Source organism: Hypanus sabinus, chromosome 15 (assembly GCF_030144855.1).
Source record: "Hypanus sabinus isolate sHypSab1 chromosome 15, sHypSab1.hap1, whole genome shotgun sequence".
NCBI classification, from domain to species: Eukaryota; Metazoa; Chordata; class Chondrichthyes; order Myliobatiformes; family Dasyatidae; genus Hypanus; species Hypanus sabinus.
The window spans coordinates 5,793,502-5,820,426 of record NC_082720.1 but is presented as its reverse complement, the minus strand read 5'-3'; the positions used below and the strand labels follow the sequence as shown (position 1 = coordinate 5,820,426).

At 38.0% G+C, this 26,925-nt stretch overlaps 1 protein-coding gene across 6 annotated transcripts in view; it reads left to right on the top strand.

Annotated features, from left to right (window-relative positions):
- Positions 1 to 26,925, top strand: part of LOC132405281 (F-box/WD repeat-containing protein 11) — a 309,413-nt gene that overhangs the window by 106,565 nt on the left and 175,923 nt on the right. For all 6 annotated transcript variants that reach the window (XR_009515793.1, XR_009515794.1, XR_009515792.1 and 3 more), the window contains exon 4: positions 18,240 to 18,462. Coding sequence is in view for 3 of the 6 variants with exons in the window: in XM_059989965.1 (XP_059845948.1) it covers positions 18,240 to 18,462 (223 nt within the window). In the remaining 3 variants the exon portion in view is untranslated. The remainder of the gene's footprint in view (positions 1 to 18,239; positions 18,463 to 26,925) is intronic.

The following is a 26,925-nucleotide window of genomic DNA, read 5'->3' as shown; positions in this document are numbered from 1 at the left end:
TCATTTGCTGCTGATGTGTGAACTGACACCACTGTCAAGGTGTGCAAGTCTGTGCCTGCCTTATCTCTTTGTGGGTCATTGTGGATGTAGTGATGACCTGTTGTTCTGTTCTGAGGAAGTCCCTGTGAGAATTTAGGCAATTTACTATCAGAGTTGTCATTTTCTTTCTCTATTATTGCTTGGTCATAACTCTCCATGTGTCTGGTGCTGCCATTCTAGTAAGGCGGTGCAAGTCGCTGATAGTCATTGGCTTACTGTGGTGAATGTACAGATATCACTCAGAAACTGGTTAATTTAATTGTATAACTAAAATATTCCCATACTGGGCAGCACATTACTTACACAGTGAGTGTCGCGATCACCATTTGCTCTCATTTTGAGGGACATTGTTTCAGTTTATGTTTATCTTTTCATTGCACCATAATAAAGGTGTAAAAGGCTGACCTGCGGTTTGTTTGAGTTTGGTGGAAATTAATTGGTAATATGGCGTACAACAGCAAAGGACGAGTTGACTATCCATTACTTTTCCTGAAATGTCTAACTTTAGTTTAATTTTCTTCTCAATTTAACCGTTGGTATCCAGATAAGTCCAAGCTGGACACCTGCTGAGGTACGGGGACTGCAGCTAAAAGTTTTCAGCTAAAAGTTACCTCTCCCGATGGCAAAGAAAAGTGGTTCAATTCCCTCAAAAAAGCTGAAACCTTTTCTAAAAAACAAGTTTGACAGACTTAATAACTATTAAAATGTGTTTTTGATATTTTTTCTTTATTTTTTTCATTTTAGTACTATGTTTGAATTTTTTTTCCTGAAACTTTTTAATGGCAGACTCTTCTCTTCTGTTAATACAGGTTTATTCTGGGTACTTCCTGTTACTATCTGCCCTTTAAAGGTTTTTCTTTGTATTTTTTGTGAAGTTTTCTTTTAAATGAGTTTATGAATATTATTCTATACTCACGGTTTTTTTTACCTTTTTTAAAGAAAATTTTTGAATTTCTTGTATTGGAGTAATTTTCACACTATTTTTTTCTATCCCCAAGGTTTTTGTATTTTTTTTACTTTGAATTTGATACATTACTTGGTTATACTCTTTATCTATTGAGTTGAAGTCCACTATCTTTTTATTTAGCTACAGGTTACATATGTAATTATTATGTCTATATTTTTGTTTGTTTATAACTTCTCAGTATCCTTATGGTTTCTTTACTTCTAATTTTTTTTCTCTTTCCTTTTTTTCCATTTTTTTTAAAAAGACAGTTTGAAATAACATTTTATTTACACTTTTTCATAACCAGTGATTGCTAGGGTTAGGCATTATCGCTTAGCTGTTTTTTCATCTTTGGGTGCGAGAAGGGGGGTTGGGGACCTTTCTCGAAGCCATTTGGGTCTACTATGTGTATGTCGCTAATTTGACTCGAGGGATGTTTGTTATTACTCTCTTGTATGATTATTTTTATGTTATATGATGGATTTCACTTTTGAAATTCTTAGTTTTAATGTAAAAGGTCTCAATAATCATTTGAAACGTAATAAGATCTTTGCCTATATAAAAAAACTTAAAGCTCGAATTTTCTTCCTCCAAGAGGCTCATCTTCGACATGAAGACACTACATTTCTTTACTAAATAGAAGGGAATTGAGGACATGATTTGAGAGTTAGGGGGCAGAAGTTTAAGGGAAACACGAGGGGGTATTTCTTTACTCAAAGAGTGATAGCTGTGTGGAATGAGCTTCCTGTAGAAGTAGTAGAGGCCAGTTCAGTTGTGTCATTTAAGGTAAAATTGGATAGGTATATGGACAGGAAAGGAGTGGAGGGTTATGGGCTGAGTGCGGGTAGGTGGGACTAGGTGAGATTAAGGGTTCGGCACGGACTAGGAGGGCCAAGATGGCCTGTTTCCATGCTGTGATTGTTATATGGTTATATGGAATGCAGTTTCATTCCTCATTTCAAGTCAAATGAAGAGGGGTCTCTATTTTTATAGATGATAAATCCCTTTTGCTGTACATGACGTAATTTCTGATAAAAATGGTCTCTGTTATATTCTCAGGAAGTCTAGAGAATAAACCAATTGTATTTGCCAATTTATATGCCCCTAATACAGACGATCCTATTTTTTTCAACATTTTATCTCCCTTCTTCCTGATTTAAATCGTTATTCCGTAATTATGGGGGGAGATTTTAACTTCTGTTTAGATTCACTATTAGACCGTTCTCACCATAAAAACTCTGCTCTTAGTAAATCAGTTTCACTTTTTAATTCTTTTTTGAAAGAGTGTGATATTGTGGATGTTTGGCATTTTGTTTATCCACAGAGAAAGGAATACTCGTTCTTCTCGCATGTCCATCATACGTACTCTAGAATTAATTACTTTTTTGTTGATAGACACATGATGTCTTCAGTTAAATCCTGTGAATATAAAGAGATCATATTGTCTGATCATGCTCCTGTTCTTCTTGTGTTAGCTTTACCTGTTAGATCTACAATAAATAGAACCTGGTGCTTTAACCTAACCTTATTATCAGATAAAGATTTTTTAGACTTTTTGGAGAAGCAAATTAATTATTTTTTTCTCAGGAGAATATCCAGGAAGAGACTTCTATCTTGATTGTTTGGGAGGCTTTCAAAGCCTATATTTGAGGACAACTTATCTCTTATTCCTCAAGTGCAGGGGTCAGCAACCTTTACCACTGAAAGAGCCACTTGGACCCGTTTCCCACAGAAAAGAAAACACTGGGAGCCGCAAAACCCGTTTGACATTTAAAATGAAATAACACTGCATACAACGTTTTGTTTTGCCTTTATGCTATGTATAAACAAACTATAATGTGTTGCATTTATGAAATTGATGAACTCCTGCAGAGAAAACGAAATTACATTTCTGCATGCAACAAAAACATTTTGAACTCCGAAAAAAAGACGTTGGGTTGAAGGTTACTTTTAAGTAAAATACTCAACGTCTATTTGAGTCCTTCTTGTATTTATGAAAAATGCCAAACTTAAATTTGCTGCCAGCAGCAAACCAAAAATAACGTCAGCCAGCTGTCAACCTGAAAAATAAAAGGACTATTTCACTGAACAATGAAAACATATGGATATACTTAAAATAATAGGCAATTAAAATATTTATCATACTTGTTCAGGTTGACTCACACCTGACAATGCAGTCGTATTCAGTAGGGATGGATCGATGCTTAGGGGAGTGACCGGGAAGGATAATGTGTTTTTTTTCCTCTCTGAAATCACAGAAGCGTTTCCCAAACGATGTTTGCATTGCGATGATTGCAGAATGTAAATACTCCGAATTTATCATGTCGTGACCTTGTTTGAACTCTCTCAAATTGGGGAAGTGAGACAATGTGCCTTTCTGTAAATCTCTGGCAAGCAACGTCAACTTGCGCTCGAATGCCAAAACATCCTCCAACATGTGCAGGGCTGTACGTCCTTACCCCGTTGAAGAGCTGTGTTCAGCGTGTTCAGGTGCGCTGTCATGTCTACCATGAAGTGTAGCTTTTCCAGCCACTCTGGCTGTTCCAGCTCAGGAAAGGTGAGCCCTTTGCTGCCCAGGAAAGTTTTCACTTCTTCCAGACACGCGACAAAGCGTTTCAGCACCTCCCCTCTGGACAGCCAGCGATAAAAACACGTTGTAGCGGTGTGCTACACGCAGTCAGTAAACTGCAGTCAAAGATAGCTTTATTCGAACTAAACAGCCTTGCTTTTAAGCCTCCCTCAACCCGCCCCCCATGGGCGCGGATGCTGCAAAAGACACGTACTCACAAACCCCCGTAGGCTATCTCCCTTAGCCTGAACGCTGGCTAATTGTGAGCCGGTTCGGATGTGTCATGAAATGGGTCGCCACAACGTCTTATTTAGATTGTACAAGATCACCATAATCTTCAAATTTAGATTTACATTTCAAAAACTAACAAACTAACATAAAATACATTTTAATTAAATACTGACCATGCAGCGGTGTGCTACACGCAGCGCTAAAATTACGACACGGAGTCGGTAACTGCAGTCGAAGGAAAAAACTTTATTCGAAATCTTCAGCCTCACTTTTAAGCCTACCTCAATCTGCCCCCCATGGCGCAGAGGCTCCAAAGCTCTGTGCTTGCAAACTCCCGTAGGCTATCTAATTGTGAGTCGGTTCGGATGTGCCAGGAAAAGGGTCGCCACAACCAATTATTTCCCAAAGCAACAGGGAGCCGCAGCACAGACATAAAAGAGCCACATGTGGCTCCGGAGCCGCGGGTTGCCGACCCCCGCTCTAGTGTTAAGGAAAAAGCTGATGGAGAAAGAGATGCATTAGCATGGAAATTGAAAGCTTTGGATTTAAAGTATGCTACCTCCCATGGCCCGCATATATATAAAGAATGTGTTGAAACTAAGGCTAAATATGACTGTCTTTTGACATATCCAGTTGAAAAAATCCTGCTAAGTAATAAAAGTCAATTTTATATTCATGGAGACAGATCAGGTAAAAGCCAATCAATTAAAGTCTTCAATAGTTAGCAGACAAATTACAGAGATTGTTAAGATTGACGGCTTCAAGACTTCAGATCTCTCTGAAATTAATGATACTTTTAGAGAATTTTATTCAAGACTTTATAGTTCTGATTCCTTTTTGGATGACACAGAAGTGCACAGCTTCTTTAGCAAAATTGATACTCCAGTACTTTCTGATCCTACCTTGTCCCAACTTGATCAACCCATTTCATGTGCCGAAATTGCCAAAGCTATTGCAGCTCTTCATTCTGGTAAAACTCCAGGACCAGATGGTTTTCCTTGTGAATTTTATAAAACCTTCTCTAAACTACTTATACCTCAATTATCCGCTGTTTTTTTCTGAATCTTTTAAATTAGGTAAACTTCCGCAATCCTTTTATCAAGCAACTATTTCGCTTATTTTGAAGAAAGATAAAAATCCTGCTGAATGTTCCTCCTATAGACCAATCTCCTTACTTAATGTAGATACTAAAATTCTGTCTAAAAATTTTAGCCCGCAGGCTTGAAAATATTTTACCATTCATTATACGAGTGGATCAGACTGGATTTATTAAAAACTGCTATTCATATTTTAACATTCGGCGTTTATTAAATGTAATGTACTCCCCCTCTAACAAGGTTTCAGAATGTATATTATCTTTAGACGCAGAAAAAGCCGTCAATAGAGTGGAATGGAATAATCTATTTTAGAAAAATTTAAATTTGGACCTAATTTTATTCGTTGGGTTAAACTATTATATATCTCACTTACCGCTCAGGTTCTTACTAATTCTCAACTCTCTAAACCATTTAACCTATATTGAGGTATTAGACAAGGCTGTCTCCTTAGTCCTCTGTTGTTTGCTTTGGCTCTAGAACCTCTAGCCATAGCACTCCGTAATTCCAAGGATATTACAGCTATCACCTGAGGTAATACTATTCATAAAATTTCTTTATATGCAGATGATATTTTACTTTTGATTTCTAATGTGAATGACTCCTTAGCTTCCAGTCTTTCTTTATTCTCTTAATTTAGTTGATTCTCAGTTTATAAGTTGAATTTATATAAAAGTCAATTATTTCCTTTAAACAACCTGATACCAATATAAACACCAATCTTCTGTTTAAAATTATGACTAATCAGTTTACTTATTTTGGAATAACTATTACTAAAAATTTTAAAATTTGTATAAAGCTAATTTTATTCCACTACTGAGTTACCTTAAAAGGCTATTTAGTAAATGGCCTCCTCTTTCTTTATCCTTGTTTGGCCATATTACTTCTATTAAAATGAATGTGTTACCTAAATTCTTCTTTCTTTCTCAATCTTTTTATTATTATTAATAATATGGACAAAATACAAATGATATATTAATAAAAAAATTACAAACATACAAATTCCATTACAGATGAAAAAAGACATAAACAATAGTTACAGTATAAATGGGTTTACCAAGACATAAACCATACAGTATATGTATGAACATGGTAAGTCTAGATATTTCATAATATATGATATAAAAAAAACAGAAAAAAGAAAAAAAATATATAATGCAAAATTAACTAATCTACTAATCTAATGACTAATAAAGAAGAAAAAAGAAGCAAAAAAGAGAAGAAAAAAAAGAAACGTTGGGAGAAAAAAAAAGGGCTGTTTATAATATCTCACAAGAATAAATAATCATCAATGCCGTCACTTCCGGTCCTCTTAACATACATAAGCTAAAAGCTGGAAAGTCAAATGAACTTGGAATGGGGCCATATTACATCAGATGAAAATATTGAATAAATGGTCTCCATATCTTTTCAAATTTAATAGGTATCAAAAACACCACTTCTAATTTTTTCTAAATTTAAACATAACATAGTTTGAGAGAACCAATTAAATACAGTGGGAGGGTTAATTTCCTTCCAATTCAACAATATAGATCTTCTAGCCATCAGAGTTAGAAATGCAATCATTCGACGGGCGGAAGAAGATAAATGCAGTGAGTCCATCATTGGTAAACCAAAAATTGCGGTAATAGGATGAGGTTGTAAATCAATATTCAAAACCGCAGAAATAATTTCAAAAATATCTTTCCAATATTTTTTCAAAAGCGGACATGACCAAAACATATGAGTTAAAGACGTGATTTCCGATTGACATCTATCACAAGTAGGATTTATATAAGAGTAAAAATGAGCTAATTTATCCTTGGACATATGGGCCCTATGTACGACCTTAAATTGTATTAATGAATGTTTGGCACATATCGATGATGTATTAATTAATTGAATAATTCTATCCCAATTCTCACTAGGAATAATAAGGTTAAGCTCTCTTTCCCAATCCTTTTTGGTCTTATAAAGGGGCTTTGTACGTATCTTCATAATTATATTATAAAGTTTTGAAATAAGCCCTTTTTGAAAAGGGTCTAATTCAAACAAACTCTCCAAAATATCTGAAAGCACAAAATTTGGAAACGTAGGGAGAACAGTACTTAAAAAATGTCTAATCTGTAAATATCTAAAAAAATGAAACCTAGGCAAGTTATATTTGTTGGATAATTGCTCAAAAGACATAAAACAATTGTCCAAAAATAAATCAGAAAATCTTAGCAATCCCTTAGTTTTCCAAGCCGAATAAGCTTGATCTATAATGGGTGGAAAAAGCAATCAAATACAATAGGACTATTTAAAACGAATTGAGTCAACCCGAAAAATTTCCGAAATTGAAACCATATACGCAAAGCATGTTTAACTATCGGGTTGTCAATTTGTTTCGGCAATTTAGAGAGAGCAAAAGGGAGAGAAGTCCCTAAAATAGAACCCAGAGCATAACCTGATACAGATTTAATTTCTAAACTCACCCAATGAGGGCAAAAAGATCCACCCCAATCTTTCAACCAACATGACAAATATCTAATATTAACTGCCCAATAATAAAATCTGAAATTAGGTTATGCTAACCCGCCTTCCTTCTTTGTCTTCTGTAAATATATTTGACCTAACCTGGGATTTTTATTCTGCCATATATATGAGGAAATTTTTGAATCAACATTAGTAAAAAAAAGGATTTCGGAATAAAAATTGGTACTGCTTGAAAAATATATAAAAACTTAGGTAAAATAACCATCTTAATAGCATTAATCTTGCCTATTAGAGATAAAGATAATGGTGACCACTTAGTAAACAAGCCTTTAATCTGATCAATTAAGGGTAAAAAATTAAACCTAAATAAATCTTTATGGTTTTTTGTGATTTTGATCCCTAAATAAATAAGAGTCATTAACTAATTTAAAAGGTAAATTTCCATATATTGGGACCTGTCTATTCAAAGGAAACAATTCACTCTTATTACGATTTAATTTATACCCAGAAAACTCACTAAATTGAGCCAACAATGATAAAACTGCTGGAATAGATTTCTCAGGGTTAGAAATGAATAATAATAAATCATCTGCATACAAAGATCACTTATGAATGTCTGTCCCACGATTAATACCCAAAATATCCTGTGATTCTCTGATGGTAATTGCCAAAGGTTCTAAGGCAATGTTAAATAGTAATGGACTAAGAGGACATTCTTGTCTAGTGCCCCGAAATAGGCGAACAAAGGGAGATCTTTGATTATTGGTAAACACTGAGGCTACTGGAGTGTGATAAATCAATTTAATCCAAGAACTGAATGTCGGACTAAAATTAAACTTCTCCAACACATTAAATAAGTAAAGCCATTCAACTCTGTCAAATGCTTTCTCCGCATCTAATGAAATCACGCATTCTGAAATGTCATGTGAGGGAGTATAAACAATATTCAGTAATCTCCTAACGTTGAAAAAAGAATAGCAATTTTTAATAAAACCGGTTTGATCTTCTGAAATAATTTTGGGTAGTACCTTCTCCAATCTGGATGCCGGTAACTTGGAAAAAATCTTGGGGACCACATTCAATAAAGATATTGGTCTATAGGATGCACAGTCAGTAGGGTCTTTATCTTTCTTCAATATTAGAGAAATGGAAGCTCTATAAAAAGATTGTGGCAAATTCCCCAATCTAATTGTTTCCTCAAAAACCTTACATAACCAAGGAGAAAGAGTAGCGGAAAAAAAAATTAAAATTCTACTGTATAGCCATCTGTACCTGGTGCTTTCCCAGAATTCATTGAGGAAATAGCCCCTTTAATTTCTATATCCGTAATAGGAGTATCCAATATTGAAAGATCATGGGATGATAATCTTGGGAAATTTAATTTCCCAAGAAAATCACACATTGTATTACGTTCCTGAGGGAATTCAGATTGATACAGGGAGGTATAGAAGTCTTGAAATGCCTTATCTCATCATGATTAACTGTCAAATTCCCATTCTGCTGACGAATCTTAGTGATTTGACGTTTAACCAAAGCATTCTTCAATTGACTAGCTAACAGTTTACCAGATTTATCACTATGTTTATAAAAATCAGATCTGGTTTTCATTAATTGATTTTCAATCGGAGATGTAAGTAATAAACTATGTTCCATTTGAAGTTCAACCCTTTGTTTGTAAAGCTCCTTACTAGGAGTGATCAAATATTTCTTATCAATCTCTTTAATTTTATTGACCAATAAAAGAGTTTCCTTCTTAATGCGTTTTCTCAAACCAATGGAGTAAGAGATAATCTGTCCACGTATATACGCTTTAAAAGTGTCCCAAAGTGTTCCGCAGGAGATATCATCTGTGGAATTAGTTGAAAAGAAAAGATCGATCTGCTCCTTCATAAATTTTATAAAGTCCGAGTCCTGCAATAAGGTAGAGTCAAATCGCCATTGTCTGGCATTAGAAACTGTATCCATAAATTTAATAGAAAGTATTAATGGAGCATGGTCAGAGATAGCTATAATATCGTAATTACAACCGATTACCGATGGAATAAAACAAGAGTCTACAAAAAAATAATCAATTTTCGAATAAGAGTGATAAACATGTGAGAAAAAAGAAAACTCTTTGTCGTTAGGATGCCAAAATCTCCAAACATCAAAAACTCCATTATCAGTCAAAAAGGAGTTAATACAAGTGGCCGACTTATTAGGTAAAGTCTGAATAGATAAAGATTTATCCATCAAAGGATTTAAATAACAATTAAAGTCATCACCCATTATTAACTTATATTCATTTAGATTGGGTAAAGAAGTAAATAAGGACTTAAAAAAAGTCAGGACAATCCACATTTGGAGCATAAACATTAATCAAAGCAACCTTTTTATTACAAAGTAAACCCATAATTAACACAAATCTACCATTCGGATCCGAAAAGATATCATGTTGAACAAATGGATTAGAGGAGTCAATAAAAATTGAAACTCCTTTTACTTTGGTGTTCGAATTTGCATGATACTGTTGACCCTGCCAAAACCTAAAAAAGCGAAATTTGTCCTCCTTCCTCACATGAGTTTCTTGTACAAAAATGATATGAGCATTAAGTCTTTGGAATACTTTGAAAATCTTCTTTCGTTTAATCGGATGATTTAAACCATTAGTATTCCAAGACACAAAATTAATGGTCTGAGCCATAATTCTAAAATCAACCCTTTGGTATAGAAAGGGTTAACCAACTTGTAAACTCATGCACCTGGAAGAGGAACAAAAGTGAAGAGAGGACCCGGAAGTGACGACAATGCAGACATATTTGAAGTTCAAAAACAGCCCAAATGAAAAAAACGAAAACAAACTGATGGAGAAAAAATAAAATTAGAAAATAGACCATCCCCCACCCCCCAAGAAAAAGAGAAAAAGCCAAAATATGGCTTGAAAAAGGAAAGAATAAGACTAATTCTACCCCCATGTCAGCAGAAGACCACTCCGTATATAAAGGATATATATATATAAAACCACCCCAACTTTAAAAATTAAAATTGCTGTACTAAAAACCATACTTCTAAATATAATTAGTTGTAAAAAATAAGAATATAGTCACTAAAAGCTTATAAATTGGGCTGTAGCCCAGACAAAACAAAAAATATTTAAGCTATGATAAGCGATGCATTGTAGGAAGAAGATGAGAGAGAAAAAAAATAACGCCATCTTAAACAAAACCAAAAATCTTTTTTCAAACAACCATCTTAATCAAAAAGAATTCACCTTCAAAGGGTTAAAAATATACCTTCGAAGGAACAAAATTAATAGTCAAGAATATAGTATAATGGTTAAAGTGTATAAAACAAAGCAATTGATATGATGAAAACACACTTTAACTTAAATATAAAGTATAGGATAAACCTACACCAATAACCAGAGGTTAATTCTGGTTTAAGAAATCGAGAACCATCTTACACGATCAGAATCGTTTATTTATTAGAAACTGGTGTCTGTAGCAGTAAGGAAGTTCTTCTCCAGATAACTTCTTGCTTCGAATGTAGAAAGAAAAACCTGACGTGGAACATTCGGCTGAGAGATTCGAAGCTTCGCAGGGTATAGGAGCGCAGGTTTCAGATTTTTCTCATAACATTCAGCCATCAGCGGTTTGAAAAGAAGCCTTTTTTTCATAAGATCAGGGCTAAAATCTTCAACCAAACGGAAGTAGTGCTCTTGAAATTTAACCATTCCTGCCCGCTGAGCCGCACGAATAAGTTGTTCTTTGTTGTGTACATAATGAAACCGGACAATTACAACCGAAGGTTTAGCAGTAGCACTCGGTGATTGACGCCGAATTCTATGTGCGCGATCCAATAATGGAGGGTTATTTGGGAAAATCGACGGAAGTGCTTCTTTTAATAGTTGAGCAAAATATTTTGAAGGGTTGTCTTTTTCTATGCCGTCTGGAAGACCAAGTATACGTAGGTTCTGTCTTCTGGACCGATTCTCAAAATCGTCACTCTTGGCTTTAAGTGCTTCCACCAGTTTAATGGTCGAAATTAAATCCTGTTGCAGTTTTTCAATAGTCAAATCTCGTTTCTGAGCGTCTTCTTGCAGAGATGCGATAAGAGCTTGCTGCTGGTTAATTACTGAATCCGTCTTAACCATGTAATCTTGAAAACCCTTTATATCTTGTGTAAAAAATTGTTGTAGTTCATCAAATTTTTTGTCCAAAACCTCCATAAACAATTCATGTTAATTGAGTGTGTTGTGGCGGAGCTTGCTTCTTTCCTTTACCGTTCGGATTGCGCCCAGGTTCTCGTCCTTTAGACCTGAGAGACATTTCTGTTTGCATATCTTCAAAAACTCACAATAAACTCTTAACAATAAGTTCAAAAAAAATAACAAAGAAACTTTCGGTGTAGGTAAAAATAAACTGGATAAGGGTGATCAAAGGTTAAAAAAAAAGTAAAGGTTATGGAGCGAATCCAAAACAGTACTCACTCCATGAGCGTCTCCCGCTAACTCCACTAAATTCTTATCTCTTTTCCAAGCATTGCCTATTTTTCTTCTGAGGAGTTTTCTCAACTCTTTGAACTCAATTCTCTCTTCTTACATATGGAATAATAAACAACCCCAGCTGAACAAAGTCTTTCTTCAAAGGAAAAATAAAGGTGGTAGTCTAGCTTTACCTAATTTCAGATTCTATTACTGGGCAACTAATATAAGGAATATTACATTCTGGTCATATTTTATCAATAGGGACGACTACCCACCATGGACTTTACTAGAAGCTCAATCGGTTAAAAATGCCTCAATTATTTCTCTTCTTGGATCTTCTCTTCCTTTACCCTTCAGTAAAATTACTGATAACCCAGTTCTTAAACATACTTTGAGAATCTGGTTGCAATTTAGGAAGTTTTTTGGTTTGTCTCATTTTTCTCTTTCTAGTCCCATTCTTTGTAATTATTTTTTCTACCCTCTACTACTGATAAAGTTTTTATAGAATGGAATAGATTGGGTATTCAACATTTCTGCTTTTAAGTGCTTTTACTGCTGTTTTTCTTGAAGTTGATGCAATTCTTCAGTATAGCTTTCTATACTATTGTAATACAGTGGATTCCAGTTAATTGGGACATCTGCTTATTTGAGACAACTCTTAAAGAACAAAAACTAATCAAGAAAATGATGGGATTTCCTTTGTTTATTTGGGGCACTATGCTGCTTAATTGTGGCAGGACACTTGCGGAACACTTTCTAACTAGCATCAGTTGCATATGTTTGTGTTCAAAAAGTAGCAATTTTTGTTACTGATAGTTATTGAGAAATAGCAGTAAGATAATTTAGAGGTGTTTTGCTCACTGCAATTTCAAGCATTCTGGCTTGGAGATGCCAGAAACAACTGGGAGTGAAAATGAAATGATTTCACTACTTCAAGTTAGAAACTGTGAAGAATTTGAATGTGTTGTCAATCATCTTGCTGCAATCAAAATGAAAATTTAGAGGATGTAGTCATCGACAGCGTTGTATGAAGGCAGTCCTTCATTATCTGCATTAGGTGTCTGCGTTGATTTTGTTAATTTAGTCAAAAGAATGACACAGGCGAATCCATCCATCAATATGTAATAGGAACTAATAGATTTATAGTACTGTAGTAATGTTGGGTAGTGTTCTGATTTGTTCTGTATTTCATTTAAGTACACAATTTTAAAAATACTTTTTAACGGTTTTCATGAAACTTTAGCTAATTAGGGTAACCACTTAGACCAAAATGTACTGGTCCTTATGTATCCCAATTAACCGGAAATCCATCATATTTTTAGGCCTGTTGTTTGTCTGCTCCTGCCCCACTGAACTTGTGTCCTTGTATCTTGATTTCATTCTATCCCCCTTGGTTCAGTTACATCTACGACACTTCTCATGCCCTCAGTCTCTTCAGTAACTTTCTATTCCCTGACCATGACCATCTCATTTTCACCATTGATGTTCAGTCCCTATACACTTCTATACCCCATAAAGAAGGCCTCAAAGCTCTCCACTACTCTTTTAACAAAAGAACATACCATTTCTCTCTCTCCCCCCCCCCCCCCCCCCATCTTCATCCTCCTCTGTCTGGCAGATCTGGTCCTCACCCTCAACAATTTTTCCTTTGGCTCCTCCTACTTTCTCCAGAAACAAGGGGTGGCCATGGCACCTGGAACAATGGAAGCTTTAATTGTCAAACATTGATTTGTACTCCTTGCAGCCTCCTTGACATGAGGCTCGCATTTGTCACCTCTGCCTCTTGGAATTCTCTCAGAGCCAGCAAAGCACTAGACCACCCAAACAATCTCCAAACTATAAATCACGGGCTCCAACAGTTCCAGAAACACATTCAAGATGAAAAACAGACATAGAAGAAATGAAATAGTTTGTGGACTATCCAGAAGATGTTGACTGTCACACAGGTACACCTGTACACAGGTGCCATCTTGGGCGCAACTTCCGTCTTCTCCAAAGGGAACCTAGCACTAAATATATCTTTAGCCCCCCACCCCCCCCCCCCCCGTGCCATCTGCAGGGATTGCTCTATCTTCTATTCCCATATCCATTTGTCCCATCCCACTAATCTTCCTCCCAGCACTTATCCCTGCAAGCAGCCTAAGTGCCACACCTGCCCATACACCATCTCTCTCACCTCCATTCAGAGCTCAGAACAGTCCCTCCAGATGAAGCACCTCTTCCCTGTGAATCTGCAGGGGTTGTTTACTGTGGCCAGTGCTCCTGATGTGACCTCCTCTACACTGATGAGACTCATTGTAAATTGAGGGACCGCTTCGTTGACCATCTCTGCTCCATTTGCCACAAACATAGTTTGCTGGTGGTCAAACATTTTAATTCTGATTCCCATTCCTGTTCCAACATGTTGGGCCATTTCCTCCTCTTGTGCCAAGCTGAGGCCACCCTCAGGGTGGAGGAGCAACACCTTGTATTCCACCTAGGTAGCCTCCAACCTGATGGTATGAATGTCAATTCTCCCCCCCCCCCAACCAATTCTTCTATTCCTCACTCTGACCTTTTACTACTTTTCACCTGCTTATCACTTCCCCCTGGGTCTCCTCCCTTTCTGCTATGGTCCATTCTCCTCTCCTATAAGATTCCTTCTTCTCCAGCTCTTGGCCTTCCCCACCCACCCGACTTCTAGCTAGCCCCCTTCCCCTCCCCCCACATATAATTTTCTCTGGTGTCTTCTCACTTCCTTCTCAGTCCTGATGAAGGGCCTTGGCTTAGATCGTCAACTGTTCATTCATTTCCATGGATTCTGCTTGACCTGCTGAGTTCCTCCAGCATTTGTGGCACTTTATTTGTACTGTGTATAATTGAGGCCACAGCTTAAAAGTGTGTGAGGCACATTAATGTTCATATCCTGCCAACTGCAATGTATGGCCATTATAAGACTGTAAGACCAAATTAGGTCATTTGGCCCATCCAGTCTGCTCTGCCATTCAATCATGGCTGGTCCTTTTTCCCCTCAACCCCATTCCCTAGCCTTCTCCCATTGATGCCATGTCCAACCAAGAACCTGTTAATCTCTGCCAACACCGTGGCCTCCACAGCTGCCTGTGACCACCCTCTGGCTAAAGGAATTGCTCCATATCTCTGTCCTCTATCCTGAGGGTGTGCCCTTTTGTCCTAGACTCCCCTATCATGGGAAACATCCCTTCCACATCTACTGTTTGGGCCTTTTAACATTAAAAATGTTTCAATGAGATCCATCTGCCCCCATCATCCTTCTGAATTCTAGTGAGTAGAGACCCAGAGCTATCAAATGTTCCTCTTATGATAATCATTTCATTTCCCCAAATCATCCTTATGAACCGCTTCTGGACCTTTTCCAATGCAAGCATATCTTTTCTTGTGGAGCCCAAACTGTTCACAGTATTCAAGGTGAGGCCTCATCAGTGCCTTATAAAGCCTCAGCATCACATCCCTGCTCTTGTATTCAAGACTTCTTCTATGACTTTACCCTCTCTCACATTAAATACATGCCCGCTTGAATTAGACATTTTGACCCAGGGAGAAAGATACCAGCTGTCTATTCTGTTTGTGTCTCTATCAGGTCTCCCCTCAGTCTCCACCATTCCAGAGAAAACGACCCCTTCCTTTTTGCATGTGTCCTTTAATCCAGGTAGCATCTTGGTAAACTTCTGCACCTTCTCCAAAGCTTCCATGTCTTTTTTTATAATGGGGTGACCAGAATTGAAAGCAATATTCTAAATACGGCTAACCAGAGCTGTTTAAGTCTTCTTGACTTCTTGAAGTCAATGCTTTGACAAAGAAAGGCAAATCCGTGACACACTTTTCCCGCCTATTGACTTACATGTCCAATTTCAGGGATCCGTGGACCAAGATCCTTCTGTACATCAACATTAAGGATGCTGCCATTAATTGTACTCTCTCTTTACATTTGATCTCCCAAAATGCAAAACCTCACACTTGCCCAGATTAAACTCCATCTGCCATTTCTCCACCCCCACTCTGTATCCTCATGTCATGGTCAGCATGGTTCCTTAAGGGAAAATCTTGCCTGACAAATGTATTAGAATTCTTTGAGGAAATAATAAGCAGGATGACAAAGGAGAATCGGTGGATGTGGTATATTTGGATTTTCAGAAGGCATTTAACAAGGTGGCTCACACGAGGCTTCTTAACAAGAGCCCATGGTATTACAGGGAGATACCAACACGGACAGGAGATTGGCTGATTGTCAGGAAGCAAAGAGTGGGAATAAAATGAGTTTTTTCTCATTTGCTGATTCTTGTAATGTTCCACAGGGGTCTGTTTTGACCACTTTTTACATTGTATGACAATGATTTAGATGACAGAATTGCTGGCTTTATGGCAAGTTTCTGCACAATACAGACTAAGTGGAGGGGTAGGTATTGTTGATGATTCTCAGAAGCACTTGGACTAATTAGGAAAATGGGCAAGTAACTAGCAAATAGAATATAGTGTCAGGAAGTATATGGTCATGTGCTTTGGTAGAAGGAATAGACTATTTTCTAAATGGAGAAAATTCAAAAGTGTGAGCTGCAAAAGGGCTGGGACCCTAAAGGTCAACTTGCAGGTTGAGTCAGTGGTGAAGAAGGGAAATGGAATGTTTGAGAAGACTAGAATATGAAAGTAATGTTGAAGCTTTATAAGACACTGGTGAGGCTTCACTTGGAGCATTGTGAATAATTTTGGGCCCCTTAGTTAGGAAAGATGTGTAGACATTGGAGAGGGTTCAGAGGATGTTCATAACAGTGATTCTGGAAAGGAAAGGGTTATTGTATGAGAAGCAATTGATGGCTCTGGGCCTTTACTCTTTGGAATTTAGAAGGGGGGGGGGCAAATTTCATTGAAACCTATCAAATGTTGAAAAGCCTAGATAGACTGGATATGAAAATGATGTTTCCTGTGGTGGGGGAATTTAGGACCAGAGGGCACAGAATAGAGGGACATCTATAAACTCCAATTGACTCAGCTTTGGAGAGTGTTTTAGTTTCCATTTCATTTATTTTTAGAAGATTTTGATTTCCCTTTTAAACAGTCTGATTTATTTTTAAGATTCTTTTCCTTTGCTTCAGATGCACTCTCCAACACTCCACCTTCCCAGGGCCATGAGAAGAAGCTATTCCTTGTATCTTATTAAATTCCTTTATCATTATAAGCATCTTAATTAGAATTATCCTTTATTTTTCAGTGCTGCTCATTAACACCAAAACCAACACCTGTTTAATGTAAAATGTTTCTATGTGCGGAAACTACTGTTCAATCTGTCAAAGATTTTTCTTCCGACCACTTGTGCTTCTGACAGGATTAATACGTTCTAAAGTTTGTTTCAGTAAGAATATGATCCCTCTACTTCCACCATATATGTGAGCATCCATGTATTAGGAACCCTGTCCTCAGTTGGTGTCACTCACACATTTATGGCCGTAATCGTGACCATCTGGCAATGCTCACACCTCAACGTGATCAACTCTGTTCCAGGGCCTTGAGCGTACAATCTAGGAAATGCTTCAGTGGAGAGTAGAGGTGGTCTGCAGCGTGCTTGAAGCTGCTGTCTTTCTGAAGTACAGGGTACTTTTCCTTGAACAAAACATTTGCTGTTCAGCTACCCTTGCTCTCCTTTGTCTCATTTGTTTTTATTGCTACTTGTGGGTCATGCTGTGCATGTATTTGCTGGTGCTTTTCCTCATACAGTAATGCTAAATGTAATTGGCAGGGTTAGAATTGGGGCAAAAGATAAATTAAAATTGTCAGTGACATCCTGAAATCATGAGATGTGTTTCCTGCTTTCTCTTGTTCTGGAGGAGACATGACAGCTATTTGTGCTCTGTTGACCTGCCTGAAATCAGCTAACTCAGTGATCTGTGCTGTGCTTTTCTGGCTGTTCAGCTGCTTGACCTAGTTTCCTGGTATAACACTGTGGAGAGGTGTAAGACCAGATCAATACCATATTGGTCTCTTTGTTTCACAGCATGATAGCTTTGCTTGGCTGCTATGATTTGTTTTTAGTTAACATCTGTAAGACATGCAATGTATCGAATATAGATGTTGATAAGTTGTTTTTGCTTTATATGCCGAGCTTGCAGTAGTGATTTAAAGAGTTTATAAATATTGCATGTTTCGTATGCATTACCTCTTGTGCTATACATTCTGTGATGTGAATGTTTTGCAAAGGTATAATTTTTAATTTACTTGATCCTTGAGATGTTTACCCCCCCCCCCCCCCATGGAAGGCAGGCGTGTACACACACACACACACACACACACACACACCCCCCCCCAAGCATAATGCAAAAAGTCTACTGCAGTGTTTAGTATTGAAGCATTTATATTGATTTTTCTCTCAAACTTCAGTCTAAGTGCCAATAATGTTTTTGTTTCCTTTCTTCTGACAAATGAATCCAGATCACAAATGGGCCCCCTTCCATGATCGTCCCCAGAAAGAGGCCATCAGGAAACTACGAGAAAGAGAAGGATTTGTGTATTAAGTACTTTGACCAATGGTCTGAATCAGATCAGGTGGAATTTGTGGAGCACCTAATCTCCCGGATGTGTCATTACCAGCATGGACATATTAACTCCTATCTGAAACCTATGTTGCAGAGGGATTTCATCACTGCTTTACCAGGTAAGATTGAATAACTTGCGCATGTGAGAGAGAAAATAGGAAAATTATTAGAGAATGAGTTATTGTTATTGGTGTTATTTTACTAAATGGAGAAGGGTGAAAGTGTAAGATATATTGCACAATCATAGTTGTACAGCATGATAAATGGCAGCCTGGTGAGTTGTGAAGTCAGGAGGAATGCAAAGGGAAGGAATTTGAGTCAAAAAACTGTATGTACTAGAAAACTAAAGTAAAACTCAGGCAATGCTGGAAAAAAGGTGACCAGATTAGGCAATATATGTGGAAAAGAAAACAAGTAAAAACTCAATTCAAAAATATTTCATCAAGACTGGGAAATCAGATAAATAATTAAATAGTTAAGTCTTAATTTGCAAGAAAAGTGGGAAAGGAATGGTTAGAAGAGGGGGAATATTGGTGTGGATGAATAATTACTTTTGAAGCAGAAGATGCCAAAAGGAGGCAATGGAGGGGAGTGTTGGATTAAAACATCTAGCAGCACTGATGAGGAATCAATGTTAACTTTGTATCTCTTGCCACAGAGGCTGTTTGACCTAGTGAAGTTTCCAGAATTTTCTGTTTTTAATTCCAAGTTCCAGCATCTGCAGTTCTGTTTTGATTTTCTGAGCATATGCCCAGATCAGCGTTTGGAAGGAATGTTAACTGAGGGGTTTTTTTTTTGTAGGGAACAGCAAAAAGGAATTGTATTGTGTTACAATACGGCAACAATGAATATAGAATTGAGTCCAGTTTTATAAACAATAGACATTTATTAAACACTACTCAATAAAAAAAAGGTGAAAAGTAAACAAATGATTAACTTAACCGGAAGTTAACTGCTATACGGCAACTCAAACAGTTCTTAAAGCGATAAATGCAAACACAGTTCTTAAAGCGATAAATGTGAACACAGTTTTTAAAGTGGTAAATGCGAAACAGTCAATTAGGAGAGGCTTTCCTGAAGTAACGAATTCCTCGACGATGTGACGTTACTGCTGATCCCAGCCGAAATATATCTTGCCCGAAGGATTCACAACGAAGGAAATAAAAATGGCTTAAAGGAACTGACCTTTTCCTTGGCGAATAACACTGCGCCCAACTCTTTCTGCTCTTACAGCAGGGATTATCTCGGATGCAGGTTACTATCTCTTTGAACAGAGATTTAATAAGGTTGATCCTATATTACCACCGATGACACCAACTTTACTCAAGCCTTCGGGTTCCCGTACTTCAGTAAATCTTCACTCTCCAATAATTAGACTTTAAAATTAAATCGAAGTTACATCAAACATAACTAGCAGTGATTTTAAAAACTGCCGGCACAATTTACAGTAGAAAGTAGAACTCCACTTTAAAACAAAACTGCGTCATGAGACGAATACGCAGCATAACGGAGTAACTGACGAATTAAACAACGAACTAACCTGCGTCACAGCAAGGCTTTCCAGTTTTATACCTGTTGGAACAGGCCATCATGTGACTTCCCACTGGCGGGAAAATTACATCACAAGACCATTACATCATGCTCACCAGATACTCAATTACAATTACGGTCATAAGACAGTCACAAGATACCCATGGGGTATGTATCAATTGTAAAAGAGTGTTAACATTAAATAGAAACATTGTCCAATTACTTGAAAGATAACTCGGAAGTTACTTAAAGCACTATGGCTAGATAATATAATGTATATCTGTAGAAAGTTTTAATATGTTACAGAGCACTACAGCACTGAAACAGGCCCATCTAGTCTGTGCTATCCTGGTTTTCTGCCCAGTTCCATCACCCTGCACCCATACAATTGCCCTTCTCATCCATGTACTTATCCAAACTTCTAAATATTCCAATTGATTTTGCATCAGTAGCTCATTCCACTCTCACACCACCCTCTGAGTGAACAAGATTCCCTTCTGATTCCCTCAGATAGCAATATGTCACTTTGATATACTGATCCTGGATGTTCATAAATTGACAAAAGATCACCGATCAAGGTTGAAATAACTTGATTATCTAGTTTTTAGAATTAACATTGAGCAACACTTACTTAGTTGAAACAATGTGGTAAGTAAAGGCTAGTGAATAGTTACATCTAAGAATTAGTTTTAAAAGACTGAAGTTTCTGAAAGAATATAAGAATATTTGGTGTCATTCTCAGAACAGACATCATGGGTATAAGTGCCTGTTCCTGTGCTGTTATATTTTAATGTAATGTGGGAGATGATTGTCTTTTCTCTCTTAGCTTGTCAACTGACATTTCATTTCACTGCACTTGTCTGCCTCTAACCCAGAAATTGACCAGATTTTCCCTTCATTAATTACCTGAGGAAGGTAATAGAAAATAGTGGAATCACTCAGCAGTTCAGGCAGCACCTGTGGAAAGAGAAAGTTAAGGTTTCTGGCCCAAGACCCTTTGCTAGAACTTTCAAACACGAGGAAATCTGCAGATGCTGGAAATTCAAGCAACACACACAAAATGCTGGTGGAACGCAGCAGGCCAGGCAGCATCTATAGGGAGAAGCACTGTCAACGTTTTGGGCCAAGACCCTTTGTCAGATGCTACCTGGCCTGCTGCGTTTCACCAGCATTTTAGTTTTGACAAAGGCCCTGGAACTGAAACGTTAACTGCGTGACCTGCTGAAGATCTGTTATTTCTGATAACCAGTGTCTACAGTTTTTCTTGTTTTTCATGGCTCAGAAAGATGTCTAGTCTCATAACAGAGACTAGACATCTGTAGCTTACACTTGTGCTGCTATGTAGCAATTTCAGTGTGAATCTGTTGCAAGTGGTACAACATAGAGCTGGTTGACAAGAAGACACAGATCCACCATTCTGAAATAAAAGCACATCAAATTAGAGGGCATCTTTCAGCTCTGTAATTCCATGCAGAGTTAGATCAGATGCAGAGCTACAGCATAGCTTAAAGGTTTCTCGGCCGTCAACCCCAACACCCCAACTTCAGAATCGAATCCTCCTTGCTTTTATTTCCTGTACTGATTTTCCATAGGCTTACTTGGGTCACTGAAAGGTTTGTGCTTTTATCACAATGTGTTTTTAGAAATTGAGCCTATTCATGTGTACAGGTTTACACTCACCAGGATGCAATATTAATTACATTTCTCTGGGTTTGAAAGGAGTTCTGCTGTTAGATAAAGTGGAATTCTAAACTATAGGCCAGAAAGTACTATTGTGTTTTTCCTGCTGACTGCAGGTTGTGGGTGTTATAGGAATGCTCACACAAAGTCTGTGTTATTAAATGGTGCCAACCTTGTTGAAAGTCTGTTCTTTTAAAAATAGCCCATTCAGAGTGTCTTCTTGTTATCGCTATATGTTTAACTAATTGCAATGTCCGTTGATTACTCCATTTGGACCAGAGCATGATGGAAACATTTAATTTCATCTGAATTGCTTCAGTGTTACTGCTGATCAACTCCTCTGTCACCTCCACTCAAAGACCCAAGCAGTCTTTCCAGGTGAGGCAATATTTCGCCTGTGAATGTATTGGGGTTGTCTATCGTGTCTGGTGTTCCCGATGCGGCTTCCCCTACGTTCATCGTAAATTAGGGACCGCTTCTTTGAGCACCTCTGTTTGACCAAACATATTTTAATTCCCATTCCCATTCCTATTCTGACATGTCTGTCCATGGACTCTTGTGCCAAGGTGACACCACCGTCTGGGTAGCCCTCCAATCGAATGGCATGAATATTGAAATTGAAATATCTTTATTGTCATTGCATAGTTCAATTTGTCATGTACACATACAGCGAAAATGAGTTTGCAACACTCGTACTCAATGCTATAAAACAACCATAAAATAAATATACAATAAATAAAATCAAGTAAACAGCCAGTACAAGCAATGTCCAGCAGTACAAAAATGCAACTCATGCATGATAGCCATAAAACCAGTATTAAAAGTAGCAGTATAACAAATTTATGGATGATGCTTGATCAATTGGTTCAGAGCAATTATAGCTGTGGGGGAAAAAGCTATTTTTCAGTCTGGAAGTGCGGGCATAGAAAATCTTATAACCTCTGCCAGATGGAAGAAGTTCAAACAGATGATTGCATGGGTGTGTATTGTCCTTATAGATGCTTGTAGCTTTCCCTAGGTAGCGTGAGCTGTAAGTGTCCTCCAGGGCTGGGAGCTGTGTCCCGATGATCTTCTGTGCGCTGAAGTGCTTTCCTATCAGCTGTTGTACAACTTAAGATACCACATAGAGATGCAGTATGTTAAGATGCTCTCTGTGGTGCAGCGGTAAAAGGTCACCAGCACCTGCTCAGGTAGATCAGCTTTCTTCAGTGTCCTGAGGAAAAATTGTTGTGGTGTTAGTGGACCAAGTAAGGTCTTCTGAAATGTGCTTTCCCAGAAACCTGAAACTGGACACTCTCCACTATGTCTCCGTTAATGTAGACTGGAATGTACTCGTCATCCCGTGACTTTCCAAAGTTGATAATTAGCTCCTTAGTCTTTGCTGTATTAAGAGACAGGTTTTTCTCTGAGCACCAGCTCACTAAGTTCTGGACCTCCGCTCTGTACTGTTACGAACCCCGTAACTGGGTCACTTACCGGCAAAGCTAGAGACGTCCGTTGAAGTCTGTTGGTACTATTTTTAACAGTATTTATTAGTAAAAATACACAAAAATAATATCAATGCAAACATACAGATAATATACGTCGTCAATACTAAATCTAAAAGTGCGGGTATAATAATAATAAGAAATAAGCTCTATCGTTGTCTAGGGGATAATGTATTGTCCGATGGAAATATAACAGTCACACAGTTCATTCAGGCTGCAGCCTTTGGTTGGAGTCAAGAGAGATTTTTAGAAACTTGCCAGCTTTTACTTTTTATGATTTTGATCCTTCGAGAGTTCCATTGGTGTAGCCGGTCCTTTAGCTAAAGCCGTTCTTCCATGGTAAGGCCCCAATCCCTGGCAAAGGGAAAGGACGCACATGAGCCCCCCCCACCGGCTGTCGCTATTAAACGCTGTCACAGGATTTCTAGCGTTTCTCCTGGTGTGTCTAAAGGGGTTGTTCCCTAGACCCTCTTTTATCCTTACTCACGGGGTCTCAGATGTCAACCAGGTTGGGATGATGCAATCCCTCAACCAGCCCACTTTGGTCATCCTCTGAGGGCTTCAATGAATAGTACAGTACTCAATACACAATTCCGTCTCCAAGAGACAATGGCCGTTATCCGTGGCTTTGTCTCGCTGAGGCCAGGACACATTCCAAACCTTGAGGATTCTGGACGACTCTCTCATTTCCTGGGTCCCAGACCCGAATTAATAGCGATCTTGCAATTCTCACAAAGGAGGGGGCTACTTTGTACCCTTCGGTCCCTCAGAGTTGTGGCACATTCGTAACAGTACGCTGATATCAATTTCTCCTTGTGGTAGAAAGATTTCTCCCTTCCCAAACCCATCTTATTCTATTCCCCACTCTGGTCTCTTGCCCTTTCTCACCTGCCTATCCTCCATTCCCCCCTTCCCTTTCTCCTATGGTCTACTTTCCTCTCCTAACAGATTCTTTCTTCTCCAGCCCTTTACCTTTCCAACCTAACTTGCTTTGTCCATCACCTTCTAGTTATCCTCCTTCCCCTGCCTCCACCTTTTTATTCTGGCATCTTTCCTCTTCCTTTTCAGTCCTGAAGAAGGGCCACAGCCTGAAATGTTGACTGTTTATTCATGTCTGTAGATGCTGCCTGATCTGTTGAGTACCTCCAGCACTTTGTATGTTGCTTTGGATCTCCAGCATCTGCAGTCTTTATTGTGTTTAAGAATGCTGGGATAGCTAGAGAGCTTGAACAGTACTGGATGCACTTCATTAGAGATCCAGGAGGTGGCAGCATTAATTGACATTTTTCCTTGCAACAGCTTTTTAAAACCACATTCACCTTGTGTCATGGAAAGTAATAATTTTGCAAGGCTCAAGCTTAAGCTAGTATATAAGAAAGAATATCTGACACTTAACATTTTTTATACTCACTACACTCTTTTTGGGATTCTTGTCCTATAAGGAGTTGATTGTTCAACTATCTTTGTTCAGGCAAGTTGATGCTGGAATAACAGAATGATAGTGCATTTGAGCTGATAGTAATATAGCCATAGCAACACACACAGAATGCTGGAGGAACTCAGCAGGCCAAGCAGCATCTATGGAAAAGAGTATAACAATCGATGTTTCAGGCCGAGCCCCTTCATCAGGAAGGTTGAGTTCCTCTAGCATTTTGTGTGTTATTTTGGCATTTCAGTACTTGCAGATTTTTGCATATTAGCATTATAGTCACATCTGGAATCAACTGGTTTCTTTATCCATAGCCTCACTGTAAATTCAATTTTTCAGAATGTACTAACCAGCAATTGATGTGGTGACAGTGTTCTGCCAATAAAAGTATGGTTAACTCAAGCAGCTGGGCTCTAATGGATGCTGTTTGCAGTGCTGTAGTTAATCAGGATTTATTTTAAAAAATGTGTTGTATATGTTGGGTTCCTTTACTTCCTTTTATTTTACATCAATCTTCTCTTTCCCAGATGTGCATCATAGTATTAACTAGTATCTGGTTCATCAGATTTCCATCATCTACATCTCTTGGCTTCATCTGGGTCTGAAGAGGATATCAGCTTGCATCTCCATAGGATATCCGTGCTTCTCCACATAGTCCCTTTCCATCAAAGTATTGCAGCCTGAAATTCACTGCCTGATTACAGTGTGCTAGACATGGTGCACACTGCTAATGTTTCATTGGCGCCACATGCACAGTGACCAACCTGATCAATGTTTGGCTACGTGGAGCATTCATTTCAATGTGCTGAAGCATTAACAGTGAGCAAATATTCTAGAAGGAAAACGGGTGACCAGCCAGAATAAGCATCAGCATTTGAAATATTTTGTATCAATGGAAAGGTTTCTGATGTTGAATATTAAGAGTGGGACTAAAGAAATATTTAGACTCATAGAACATTTCTTAAATTGCTTTATTTCCTGTATATATAAACTGAAATATTAGTGTTTTCTTGGGTAGGGAGAGGGCATCTACTGCTGTGTTCATTGACACTTTCCTTAGCCTGGGAACTTCTATATAATGAAAAAGAACGTACATTACACAAATAAAAAATTGGGAAGTAAGAATAGGAAATTTAGCAATGTCAACCTGTAGATGGACAGATCTGGAGAGGACTGTAGGGAAGAGTTGTGCCTGGAAGCAGAGTGAGTTAGCTGAGTAGTCTGGCAATCCAGAGAATGGGGATGGTAGTGCAGTGACTGTAAATCCAAACCCTCCAGGGTGTATAGAAAACTTTTGAATTGAGTTTTAAAATAAATCTGGGCATAAGAGCCAACTGAAATTGGGGGAAAAAAGTTTTCTGTAGTGAAGTTCCTTAACATGGAATATTATTGTTCTACGTTAATAGAAACATGGTAATCCTAGGCGTAAAGGCTTTGATTTTTCTTTGTATTCTGTCTTTGTGAGTTAAATGCTTTGAGGTTGCAATACTGGTTCATTCTACTCTAATTCGGCTGATTAATGGGATTAAATTCAAGTAGAAATGTCTTACCTGGAAGCACAGACTGCTGACATTTTATCATTGATGTGAAGCAGAGTGGGAGTTTGTAAATCTGGTTGGAGCAAAGGATGTTGGGAATGGTGATTGTGAATTTGGTGAGAGGAGTGTGGGACAGGTGGCAGAGGAGGAGGGCCAGGGGTGGGATATGGCGTGGGTGCAGACACTCCCAGCTCTGAGATACCAAACAAGGTCATTTGATTCTAAATAATTGGTTTATTATTAATTACAGAACATCTTTCTGGTGCTTCCTACTCCCTCCCCTGCCCTTCTCATTTTCCCACTCTTAGTTTATATCAGAATCAGATTTATCAAGATAGGGAACTCTGCCATGCTTTCCTCGCTCAGCTTCTCAACCTTCTGACTTGAGCCTCTTCATTGAGCCCATCTCCCTCCTTTCGTTCTGTTATATACTGCCCACCGATATTTATTGACAACGTCTCCTTGTCTGTTCCATTGCAGCCATCAGAGGTAGAACCATCACTCTTTGATTCTGTGTATTGTTTCCTATCATCCTCCCTCTCTGTTTCCCAATACTGATTTCTCTCATTTTTAGGAAAGAAATATGTCTAGTTTATTTCTTCACTTTCATGTTGGCTAGGTTTAGACAGACATCTAGATGGGTAATACACAAATGTTGGAGGAACTCAGCAGGTCAAGCAGCATCTATGAAAATGAGTCAACAATTGACATTTTGGGCTGAGACCCTTCTTCAGGATTGGAAAGGAAGGGGAAGTTGCCAGATTAAAGCGAAGTGGGGATGGGAGGGGGGACAGGTGTTGATCTCATTAGTAAAGTTTCCTCATCAAGTTTGACTTTTCCAGCATTTATTCCATTCACAATTGTCTTGATTTATATTTTTGTTTATTTACAACTCTGTCAACCTCCCACCATTCTTGT